The following is a 12,650-nucleotide window of genomic DNA, read 5'->3' as shown; positions in this document are numbered from 1 at the left end:
AGCTACTCAGGAGGCTAAGATCTGAGGAACACAGTTCAAAGGCAACCTGGGCAGGAAAGTACCTGAGACTCTTATTTCCACTAAAAAGCTGAAAGTAGAGGTGTGGCTCAAGTGGTAGAGCACCAGCCTTGAACAAAAGAGCTACGGCAGAGTACACTGACCCTGAGTTCAAGCCCTAGTACTGGCACTAAAATAGATAGATAGATAGATAGATAGATAGATAGATAGATAGATAGATAGATAGATAGAATAGCTGTGATGTCACTAGGTCCATTATTAACCAGAGCATCAGAATATCTAGGGCAGGAAAGAGGAGAAGAATAATCTAGATATGAAGCTTTGAGAGTTCCCCAAGGAACTCTAACGTATACCCAAGGTTAGGAGTCCCTGAGCTTCCTCGAAGGGTAGATCTGGCATCTACATGGTAAAGAGCCACAGCCCTGCAGCACAGAAGGTAAGCCCCAGACCACTCTCCCAAAAGCTGTTCCTGCCTGCCCTTGTCTGACCATATGAGCTGAGCTGGAAGCAGCCACGGTCCTGCCAGGAAGTTCCTGTCCACCGTGGAGGGTCAGCTGGAAGCATTTATGCCGGACCCCCAGCTGGGTGGTAGTCCTGAAAATCATTGCCATGTGTCTCCAGCCCAGAAGGCATGGCCCGCCTTCCCTACACAGCCCCTTTCCAGGCAGCTCCGTCTTCCCCTGCGGGGCCCCTGAGAAGTTCTTTCTACTTTAATGGTGGTATTGAGCACGCAGATTCCTTGCAAGCCGGCCAGGTTATGGAAATACAGATACACATCTGTATTTATAAATCAGATACAAATGCGGTCCTCCCTGGTAGGGTTGACAGCCTAGAGGGGGAAGCGGGAGACACACCGGCAGCGAGGATGTGGGGAGGCAGGGGAAAGAAAGAAAGGCAGTGGAAGATAATGGTACGGGGAAATGAGTTTGGGGGCCAGGAGGGGAAGCTTCAGGCGGGATCCAAGAAAAACGGCCACAACAACACTGAGGTTTGGGTTTTTTTTTCCTGTTTCTTTAACATACTCATATTTCATCAGGTGCTAGTGACTCATACCTGTAATCCTAGCTCCTCAGGAAACTGAGACCTGAAGACTCTTGTTCAAAGTCAGCCCAGGCAGGAAAAAATCCATGAGACTCATCTCCAATGAGTTACCCCAAGAAGCTAGAAGTGGATCTGTGGCTCAAGTGGTAGAGTACCAGCCTTGAGCAAAAAAACGAAGGGATTGTGACCAGACCCAGGCTCAAGCCCCAACACTGACAAAAAAAGAAAGACACAGAACACCAAAAGAAAAAAAATCAGAAATTATGTTCTAAAATTGTTAATAACTTTAAACATAAATGGTTGAAAGTCCTTGGAAGTAGGAAGAATAGAATAATAAAACACCGTAGACTGCAGTGGCTAAGAACTCCCAAGCTACCTGGCCTGGCTGCTTAACCTCCTGTGCCTGTCTGACTTCAACACAAACACAGACGCCCAGGCGTACGATGCCTGCCTCAAAGGGCAAAAGACTTGAGCCTACGACTTACACATGAACCGCTGGCTCCCCTTAGAGCCATGACTAACACTGTCGTGTGTTAAGCAAATCTTCACATGCTGCCACATTTGTCTTAGATTCTTTTAGACAGAGATTATTTACTTTTTATTTATTTTTGATGCTTTTTTTTTTTTTTTTGCTCAAGGCTAGTGCTCTGCCATTTGAGCCACAACTCCACTTGTAGTTTTCTGTCATTAATTGGAGGTTAACTGGAGGTAAGAGTCTCATAGTGTCAGGTGCCAGTGGCTTACGCCTATAATCCTAGCTCAGATCTCAGGAGGCTGAGATCTGAGGATCCAGGTTCAAAGCCAGCTCTGGCAGGAAAGTCCATGAGACTCTTATCTCCAGAAAATTGGAAGTAGTGCTGTGGCTCAAGTGGTAGAGCACTAGCCTTGAGCTGAAGAGCTCAGGGATCGTGCCCAGGCCCAGAGGTCAAGCCCCACGACTGACCAAAGCATCTCATAGAATCCCCCCACCCTACTCCAGGTTGGCTTTGAACCGTGATCCTCATATCACAGTCTCCCAAGTAGCTAAGAGTACAGGTGTGAGCCACCAGGACCTGACTTTGGAGAGAAATAGTGGATCAGACACACTTTCAACACCCTTCCCTGTGCTGGCCACTGAGGAAGAAGAAATGTGAGCCGAGTAGTGAGTGGGCCCAGCATGGCCAGCCCTGGGTTTTGAAAGGAGGTGCTTCACCTGGACACGGGGTGCCCCCTCTCCCTGGAAACCATCAAGGTCTTTTTCAAAAGGCTTCCTACATCAAGAAACTGAAGATACCCACCCACCTTGCTCCCCAACTGGGTCATTTCCTCTGTGAGTGAGTAATTTTGAAGGGAGAGGGGAGCAGGCAGCCCCACCTGCTCTGGGGTCCCCCCCCCAGCACTGTGGGGCTTGGTGAGTGATAGAAGGGGAGGGAGGCCCCGAACACCTCCCAGCCACAGCATCTTTCACTTGACCTGAGGAGCTAGCCTCGGGGAGGGCCTCTTTCTGGAAGGCAGTACCCTCCCCCCCCCCCCCATGGGTATTTCCTGCTGAATGAAAGTGCTCAGCGAGGCCTTGGCTAGTTCCTTCCTTAATCTGACAGGAGCAAACATGAGGGCTTGTCAGAGTGGATGTTTGTGGGGAAAGTCTGTCTTAGCTCCCAGCCTCGGTTTGAAATGTGCTCTCCTGTCACCCATGGGCAATACCATCATTTTTTAATCTCAAAATGGGCTTCCCCCCTCCCTCCAGCCCCCCCTCCTTCCCCCCCTGCTTCTCCTGCATCCGCTCCAGCGTGCTGAGCACCAGCTGCCCGGAGGCCCATCTCTCATCAGCTGCCTTATCTCCCCGATGAATAATGTCCCCTTCCCCAGAGCCTGGCAGGAGGCCCATGGTGGAGCTGGCTGCTGACAGCCTAGAGCTCAGGCAGCTGTGGGAAGAGAAAAAGGCTGCCCCAGGGCTACAGGGGTGAGACTCGGAGTTGCAGACAACAGAGGACAGTGTTCACAGACAACAGGGTCCCCAGCACTCTGTCCCCATAGCTGTATGCTAGGGAAACTAAGGCACTTTCCTCCTGGGGTGGTGCCCTTTCGAAGTGGAGATTACTCGTAAGAAAGGTGACTGGTGGTGTGTGGCCACAGAGACCTCTGGACTTGATGTCTCTGGAAACATACTTAACTACCCTGGGTCTCAGTTTTCCTCTTCTTCAAGATGGCGGACAGTCGCATTGCATACATACTGTCAGGTTCTTCCCTGTGCCAGCCAGTGCCTCTGTCAAGGAAAAGTGCCATGGTCGTGCTATGCCCGGGACCTTCTCCTTTGCCTTGGACTGACTGATGGTAACTGTGTGACCCCTGAGATGATTAAGATGCTGTCCACGTCTGTTCCACCACCCACCAGAGGAGTCGGCGAGGGGGCGTAGCCCAGCCCTCTTGTCCTCAATGTGGAAAGCCCCATGTTTACCTGGCTCTCTCCAAAGCATGCTACATACCAGCTTCACAAGGGTTTTGTACGAAGCCCCCAGATGATGCTCAGGCAATTGCCCAATGGTGAGTAACAATGACGAGTCTTAGGGATCAGGCCTTCTAGACTGAAAGCAAGAAGAGCACAGATCCAAGTTCTGCAAGTGGAGGGCCTGGGAACGGTCCTCAGGCCCCTTAGCCCAACTCTCCTTGTTCAAGTGTTCTTGATCTTAGATGTACCAAGACACTGAGGGATGAAGCTGCTGGCATTGTAGTTTCCTTTCCCCTGTGGACCTCATGAACACCGACTATGGGCTTAATACCAGCTCAGCACTCAGTGAAGGTCATATGCACCGGCTTTGGAACCCAAATACCCATAGTCAAGTCTTAGTGGACCTTGTTCTACTTGTTTAAGCTCTCTGTGCCTCAAAAAAATCAGGTGGTTCATAGTATTCACTATCTTAGGTCATCATGAGGATTATAGATAGTACAGTGAAAAGCCTAAAAACCTGATTCCCAGCACTAAGGAAGCAGTTCATAAATTGGAGACATTTTTATTACCTGTGAGGGGCAAGATGTGAATAGACCCTGATCAGAACAGGCCCTTGGTGACGTCTAGAGATGTGTTGGGTGGTCACAACTACATCCAGGAGCATCTAGACTAGACATGTTCCTCACATCTGACAATACACACAGCAGCCCCTCACCACACAGAATTCCCCAGCCCCCACATGGCCACAGTGCTGAGGTTGGAGAGCCAACAGCTGTAGGATCTGACTTCTGCTTGCACCACCAATAGTTGTGTGACTGTTGGCAAGTTCATTATAACAGCTCTGTGCCTCAGTTGCCTTACAAGTTTTCCCTTTCTTGCTTTAATGAGAACATGAACTAGAGCTTCTTAGGATGTTAGCCATAATGAGAACTCAAAGAAACTGCAGACACAAGAAGCCATTTGACCTGAGGATGTGGTATGTAGAAAAGACCTCAGCTCAATCTCATTGGAGTAGAAAGGAATCTGACAGCTAGGTAGCTAGAGTAATAGAGAGTGACATGTGGGAAGTCACAGGCTGCCTTATCCAACAGGTCTAGCAATAGAAGGAAGAAGAGTCATGGCTGGCTATGGTTACCAGGGAGGAGAAGCCTAATTTCTCATCCGTCATCTGTCTGTCCATCTTTTGGTCTTTCCTTTCTACATACCTACATACCCATCTTTTTCTTTCCCTTTCTATCTTTCATCTATTTACCTATCCTTCCATGTATCACTTCATCTATTTGTCTATTTATATATCTACCTACCTGCCCATCCATCCATCCATCTGCCTTTCTATCTCTATCTGTCTGTCTGACTGTCTGTCTACCTATCTACATACCTACCTACCTAGCCATCCATCCATCCATCTACCCGTTCATCTACCTATGCCTGCCACCTGATTTCTCTGGTAAATGCCTCAACTAAATCATGACAAAAATGAAAATTTTCAGAAGACAAGGAGTCTCTTGTTTCTGCCTCTTCACTTTAGCAGATGAATAGGGATGCTCCACCTCTGCTGCCAGATCCATCATTTTTCAGCATGCTAATCATCAGCCAGATTCTCTTGTCTGTTGCTTTATGTCACATAAAATTGGACCCTAGGCATTTTCCATGATATGACATCATTGGCGCATTTCTCATTTTTTTTCCCAGAATGGTGATGACCTCATTGTTTCTTCCTATCTGTAAAAACACTCGGTGCTATTTTGCTTTAATGTAGACAGTAGCAAAAGAAGAACCAAATCCCTACTTCCCAGTCCTCTCCCTTCAAATAGCCAAGTTAGCATTTTAGTGAGTAACCACCCAAACAAAGTTCTATATATGTATGACTTTCTTATATTGCTTTATATAGAAATATATTGCTTTGTATAAATATGAACATTTTCTTATCATCAGTGTTAGGGTTTGCCTATAGTCTAGATGTGTGTGTTCCTTTAAACTAATCCTCAGTGTGATGGTATTGGAAGGTGGGATCTCTGGGAGACAAAGATTCTGATGGAGCCCTCCTGATTGTGATTATGTCCTTAGTAAGAGACTCTAGGAGCTGTCCACCCCTTCTGCCTTGTGAGAACACAGCTCGAGGACATCAGCTATGAACCAAGCAGTAGACTTCAGCACACACCGATCCTTCCTTCCTTCCTTCTTTCCTTCCTTCCTTCCTTCCTTCCTTCCTTCCTTCCTTCCTTTCTTCCTTCCTTCCTTCCTTCCTTCCTTCCTTCCTTCCTTCCTTCCTTCCTTCCTCCCTCCCTTCCTTCCTTCCTCCCTCCTTCCTTCCCTCCTTCCCTTTCTTCCTTTATTTCTTCCTTCCCCTTCCTTCCCCTCCCTCCCTTCCTTCCCCCTCCCTCCCTCCTTTCCCTACCTCCCTTCTTTCCCTTCCTTCCTTCCTTCCTCCCTTCCTCCCTTCCTTGTGATCCTGGAGTCTGAACACAGGGCCTCAAGTTTTCTGAGCAGGCACATTACCACTGAACCACACCTCTAGTTCTAACCCTTTTTGCGCTGATTATTTTTAAATAGGGTGTCACATTTTGTCTGGATCTGCTCCTGAATGATCTGCTTGTTTTAGGTTTCCTGTCACAGGTTGGGTGACAGGTGCATGCCACTGTATCCAAGTTCTTCCAGTGTGATGGCCTCTTGCAGATTTTTCTGCCCAGGCTGGCCTGGGATGGCCATCTTCAATTTCAGCCTCTCCTGTAGCTGCAGTGATAGGCTTTCTGGGATGATATGTCTAACTTCTGGCCTGAAGTCAAGGTGTCACCAGGGCTCTGGTTCCCTGAGAGCTTTCAGGGACATCCTTCCTTATCTCTTGCTGTTTCCTGACCATTTCCTAACATCATTAGTGTTCCCGGATCACAAACATCACCGCCATCCTTCTCTGTGGGCCTGTGACCAAATTCACCTCTTCCAAAACAGCAGTCCCTGGAGCACAGTCTGCCACTCCAACCTCACCTCATTTTAACTTGATTACATCTGCCAATAGAATTCTGAATAGAGTTCTATTTCTATATGAGGTTACTGTCACAGGGTTCAAGACCTCAACTTATTTTTTTGTTTTGGAAAAGTCACTATTCAACCCTTAACAGGTTGGGAAGTCCGGGGATGATGGGAGGAAAACGATGGAACACCAGGAACTCCTTCTCTGACCTGGAAGGGCAGGAAGAGCTCAGGATAAAGAGATCAAGGTTTTTGGGGGGTTGAGATGGGAGAAGAGGGATCCTATTTCCTCCAGCAGCTTGTATCTGTGTTTTATTAACCTCCAAGAACTTTACAAAGAGACCCTAGGATTCGTCAGAGAGCCGGACTGTCTGTCTTCGCTGGGTCCCCCAGCCCACCAGCCTTGTATCTGGCAGAACTTCCCTGCAGGCCACCCCCCCCCATCCCCCATGCAGCATCCTGTTGTCTGCTGCTCTCCAGATTCTTGGTTGCCTGCCACCTAATTTCTTTTCGTCCTGGACTAATTTCTTGCAGTCCTCAGGCTAGAGGGGAAACCATGAATTCCCCCAAGTCTTTCCATATGGACGGTTCAAGCCCTCCCTCCGCAGAGCATCTACACTTCCTCTGCTTTATAACTTGAATCAGGACAGCGTTATCATAAGCCTTCGGGAGTAGGAAGACTGTCCAGATGTTTTGATGTCCTCCCTTTGGCTAGTTCGCTATTTTCCTGAGCCCCTTTTCCCCCCCAGATTTAGTGCCAGAGGATCTATTTCCACAGTGGAGATGGAGAAGGGTTTCAGAGAGCATGGAGACAGTTTAGAGCCCCGCCAGAAACAGCTCCAGTGGTGCACAAGGATGTCAGAACACCTAGAGCCTTCCCAGGCTTGGCTGAGAACCAGATCTGGAGGTGACAGGCCCACGTGTGACCAGTGTGACCAGAATTCAGCATGCTTATCATCATGTTATCTTGGACCTTGGGGAGGGGGGAGGTAGGAGGGGAAAGGCATTAGTATAAAAGATTAGTGGCGCAGCTGAGAATAATAAGGTTTCTGCTCATTAACAGAGGTCCCAGCCAAAACCCCTCCAAGCTCTGTTCTTGCTCCTGCAGGCCTTTGCATAGTTGAGGGAATTATGACACTGCTGCGATGGTGAAGAGTCACTCAGCTTTTGGCCCTCTGCCCCTTGATGGTGCCTGAAGCCCTCCATGATCCCCAGCAATGCATCACCTGTCCTGTCCCTGCCATTCAATTATCCACTGTCCTTGATTTCCTCCCAAGTGCCCACAGCCACCTCTGGGAAACACCTGGGCTGCCAGGAATTCGACTAATAGAGCTCATATTCATTTTAAGACTGACACAACAAGAAACCCCAACCACAGCCTCCAGCCAGGGTGTGTCAACTTGTGTGGGATTGAAGAAGATCTTGCCCAGGCATGAAAGGCAGAGGACATGATCCCTGTGGGATGAGGGAGATAGAAAGAAGCAGCAAGGGGCTTAGAAAGATGGCTCAGCCTCAGCTCAGGCCTCCACCTCACCCTACTCTGGACTCTAACCATAGCATTGATTGCAGATTTTGCTGGTTCTTCTCCATGTCAGTCAGAACAACTTGGATGGTAAGTGACAGACCCAACTCAGAACAGTGAATCATGGCAAAAAGAAGAATGTCCTAGCTCAGGAGATCAAGATAGCTCTTCATAGGCTCAGGAGGATTCAGGGACTTAACACACATGGACAGGGCTTTGGTCTTTCTTTGTCTCTGGTCCCGACTGGCACTCATATAGCAAGAACATGGTCTCCATCCATCTTACTTCACCTCCTCTCTCCTAGAGCTCACAGAGGTCTGATGGGCCCATTCCACACCTGCCTCAATCCTTAGACGACTTCCTGCCCAGAAAAAAAGTGGGTCTTGGAATCTTGGAGAGGATCTTATTGTCAATTCTGCTGCCAAAAATATAAAAGAATATTGAGCAAATAAACCGATATGGGCTGCTATACCATTTCTTCTCCCGAGGATAAACTTCAGATCTCTGCTCTTGATAAACCGCTACTTTTCTTTCAAACCTTCCACGTACACACTCCCAGAACTGCACCAGACAGAGCTGAATATACTCTTTGATTCATTTTAGTGTTTTACTCATTTAGTTGTGCATTTATTACATGGCACCCAACGAACTCTTCCGAGGCTATAATTGGGGACAGTATAGATCATGTCCCAATAATCTCAGGATCATCAGCCTCCCCTTGGACAATTTTTAGGGTTAGACAAAAGTTGGGGGCCACTGTAAGGAAATAATTTGGGTCCCGGATGTTAGCACCAAATGTAAGGAACTATTTCAAGTCCCAGATTTCGGTGCCAAGTGTAAAGAAGTATTTTCAAGTCCCAGAGTATGAGTAAAGATCAGAAAGACAAACTCACAGGCCAACAGGTTTATTGGACTCAAAACCCAAGAAGGGTAACAGAGCTTTCTTCAGCCTAGCTGAAGAAGAAATGTCATGATTCCCTTATAACCTGAGACTCAAAATATTCCCTTAAAGCCACATGCTTGGATGTGAGGTCGACATGAAGGACTCGACCATCCCCTGATTAGAGAAGAGTGCCCAGAGTGATGGATTTTCAGGGAGACACTGCACACCACCTGTTACCTGACTTGAGTCACCAATTTCTTTGTATTCTTTGCAAATATCTCCAACTGCAGCTTTTCAGAAAGGACCCTGTGCATCATAGGTAGCAATGAATGGAAACAACCAAACAAATCTCAACAAGCACAGGTTAGGTCAGCACGGGTATGTCACATATGGCAATTACGTTCCCTTTACTTGAATACGGGAAGCACAAGAAGTCACGGGAGCCAACTAGAATTCCCTGGAGTTAAAAAACTCTTGGTGGTAAAAACATTCCTCCATAAAAGCTAAATGTGTGTTCCTGCAAAGCAGCCCAGTAGTGACTGGTGTGTGGTGGTATTTGCTGTTTATGCTGACCGTGAGACCAACTTTCTTCTCTAGGAGCACGGGGGAGAATTCCTCCCCTCCCTGATGACCCCTGCCCTTAGTGTTTCCTCATTTATTTATTTCTGTGCCCACACATCCATTCATGCAATCATTCTCATTGATAAGACAGGCAGAGTTCCTCTTCTGATTGTACTGCTATCTGTTTTTGGTGTTATTTTCTCTTTTGCCCATACTGGGACTTAAACTGAGGATCTGGGTGTTGTCCCTGAGTTTGCACACTTAAGGTTGGTGTTCTGCTACTTTAGCCGTAACTCTACTTCTGGCTTTTTGGTGGTTAATCAGAGATGAGAATTTCAAAGACTTTCCTGCCCGGGGTTTGCCTCAAACCATGATCCTCAGTTCTCAGATCTCCCACATCTGCTGTTGTCTGCTAGTCTACCCAGAGTTGTGTGACCGTGATTAGCGTATTGTGAATCAGACATGAGAAGAAGACGCCGCCGTCCAAGTGGCCCTCTTGAGATGAATCAAGATAGCCAAGGAGCCCTGTATCATCTCCTGTGGCAGTGACGGGAGGAAAGGTTCATGCACATCACCCATGCCCTTCAGTACAGAATCAGCACACACCTGAGCTATGGTGCCAGGTGCTGGCAGGTATAGTGAGGACCAAGATCAGAAGGATTCGGGAAATATCTGCAGGGCAGCACATTTGTTCCTTCTCTACAGGGGACAAGTCCTTTCCCTTTGAGAGTTATTTTAACTTGCGTCAGAATGATTTTAAAGAGACATGCTGCGTTTGAAGTGGAAGATCTGACTCACAATGAGTCAAATGGGCCGATGGTGCCACGTTGAGTGTAAGCCTCTTTCCTCCAGTGAGACAGATTGTGTCGTGCAACTTACAAGCAAGGAACCCAGAAATAGCTTGCCCCTTGACTGTGGGCAAAACAGTGTGTACATCCATCAGGAGCCAGAGATGGAGTAAAAAGCCTATGGTGGACTTGGAGCCAGATAGCTGAGTTCAAAAGGGGACTCTCTTGCTCTCCAGCTTTGGGCTTTTGGCAAGTTTGTAGGCAAGGCGTTGGGAAAGACAAATGCAGTCTTCCCAACTATAGAATGGGGAAATAACCCAGACCATCCCCAGTTCTGTTTGTATAGCCTTTTGTCATGACCCTTCAGAGGGATGCATTAGAAAGCCTGGCCTGAACTCTGGCCATCCCTTAAACACTCGTGCTGCCTTCCTGAGGCTATTCCTTGGACAGAATGAGACAGGTTTTCTTTGACATCTCTGGGGAGCAATCCTGGTTACATGCAGATGGCTGAGAGCCATGAGGCTGTGCAGACTTGGCCTGCTGCATTACCTTTGTGAGCAAAAGATGCAGTCTTTTCTGAGCCTAGGGGTACACATCTGTGAAATGGGGGTCTGCTGGCAACAATACCTTCTCCTTGGCCTCTGCTGGGACACCCGCCCCCCCCCCCCTGCCAAGGCAGTAACCGCACCCTATTTGTGTTACACCCAGCCAGCCATGGGCTCCCGGCCAAACACCACACAGTGACATTGCTCTGACCCCTCTCTCCGCAGATCCTTCAAGCCCGACTTCGTTCTGGTCCGTCAGCACGCCTACAGCATGGCACTGGGCGAGGATTACCGAAGCCTGGTGATCGGCCTGCAGTATGGAGGGCTGCCTGCGGTCAACTCCCTCTACTCCGTCTACAACTTCTGCAGCAAGCCTTGGGTGGTAGGTCACAAGCCAGGCCCAGATGGAGGAGGGGACCAAGAGATACTGGGCGTCCTAGCCATGAATTGGGATCCTTCCCTGGCACAGGGGCCTCCTCCTCTGTAGGAGTTATATAGTGATACAGTATCATGCTATAATATTAGTCATGAAGAGGCATCCACTGTTCTAAACATGCCATCGTGGGATTGTCACCATGGTTCAACAGCATCATTTATTAAGCGTTTACTACATACCAGAAGTACATGCTCCCTGTGCCCAAACAATCATGGATGTGTGAGTGAGGTGGGCATCATTCCTCCTCTTAAAAGAGAAGGACGCTCAATTTGGGGGGGTGACTAAGGAACTCACCAGGGTCACATGCCAGTGAGTGGTAAAACCAAATCTTGAAGCCGCCACACCTCAAAGCAATCTCTCTCCAAACCCCAAGGCTTCATTCTTGCTTGTATCGATTTGTTTCATTCATTCCTTGGATTTGAGTTTTCTCCATGTGTTACAGGAGAGGCGTGACCTAACATACCAGCCCTCCACTTCCACGTCTGCCCTCAAATCTTCTACTCTGCTTTGTATGTTTTCCCAAAATGTTTGCCTAGAATATGCATTATCTGCCTCCCTTGCTAGAAGTAATTCAGTGGTGCAACAAGTCAACAAGTGTGTGTGTGTGTGTGTGTGTGTGTGAGAGAGAGAGAGAGGTGTATATATGCATATATGTGTGTGCATGCCCACATGCATGTGCATACATGTGCATGCACGTGCACACATACAAACACATACACACACGCACTATTTTGCTGCCTCTCTGTATAGGGCACTGGTTGGGAGCCTGGGCTCCAACGGCAGACTGCCTAGGTTCTAGTTGTATACCATGGAGCAAGTGACTTGATCTCAGGGAACTTAGCTTTTTTGTTTAGAAAAGGATGGTAATAACGGGGTCTACCTGGTAGTCTTTTGAATGAATGCATATTAAATGCTTCTAATTGTGGCTGGCACAGGGCATATCCTGAATAAATAGTGGCATCATCATCATCATCATCATCTCCTATACCTGGAATCTTCTACACTGAATTGGCACTTGATGCCTATTGGGTGAGCCCATGCATTCATTTAACAGAAACACTGTTGTCATTGCCTGGACCTCCTTCTTGTGTTCTGACTGAGCTCTGACTCACCACATCTAGGATCAAAGTGGCCACTAACAAGCAAGAGTCCCCAGACACATGAGGGGAGCAACTTCAGCTCACTGAGCTCACTGTGCACTGCACTTCGTCTCCACACAACTCATAGATTGTGCTTAATTGTCAGAACCAAACTGATGAGCAGATACTGCTAATCACTCAGCACAGATGAAAACACAGAAGCCTGCAGAGCTGGTCGTGAGTGACAGAACTAGGCCTTTCCCAAGCCCAAGTGCTTCATTATGCAGTTGCTTTCCCTTTGTGGCGTTCCGCTTCCTTTTCTGGAAGATGAGGGGAACCCTTTAATAACATTTCCAAGGAACACCAAACCCACCAGGTT

At 47.9% G+C, this 12,650-nt stretch overlaps 1 protein-coding gene across 1 annotated transcript in view; it reads left to right on the top strand.

Moving 5' to 3' along the window:
* Positions 1 to 12,650, top strand: part of Syn3 (synapsin III) — a 364,727-nt gene that overhangs the window by 84,976 nt on the left and 267,101 nt on the right. Inside the window, exon 4 of the mRNA XM_042693264.1 lies at positions 10,982 to 11,138. Within this exon, the coding sequence (XP_042549198.1) occupies positions 10,982 to 11,138 (157 nt within the window). The remainder of the gene's footprint in view (positions 1 to 10,981; positions 11,139 to 12,650) is intronic.

The sequence above is a fragment of the Dipodomys spectabilis genome, unplaced genomic scaffold, assembly GCF_019054845.1.
Source record: "Dipodomys spectabilis isolate Male_0828 unplaced genomic scaffold, ASM1905484v1 ptg000163l, whole genome shotgun sequence".
Taxonomy (NCBI): Eukaryota; Metazoa; Chordata; class Mammalia; order Rodentia; family Heteromyidae; genus Dipodomys; species Dipodomys spectabilis.
Note: the sequence above shows the minus strand (reverse complement) of the source record. Positions and strands in the feature narration are given on the sequence as shown.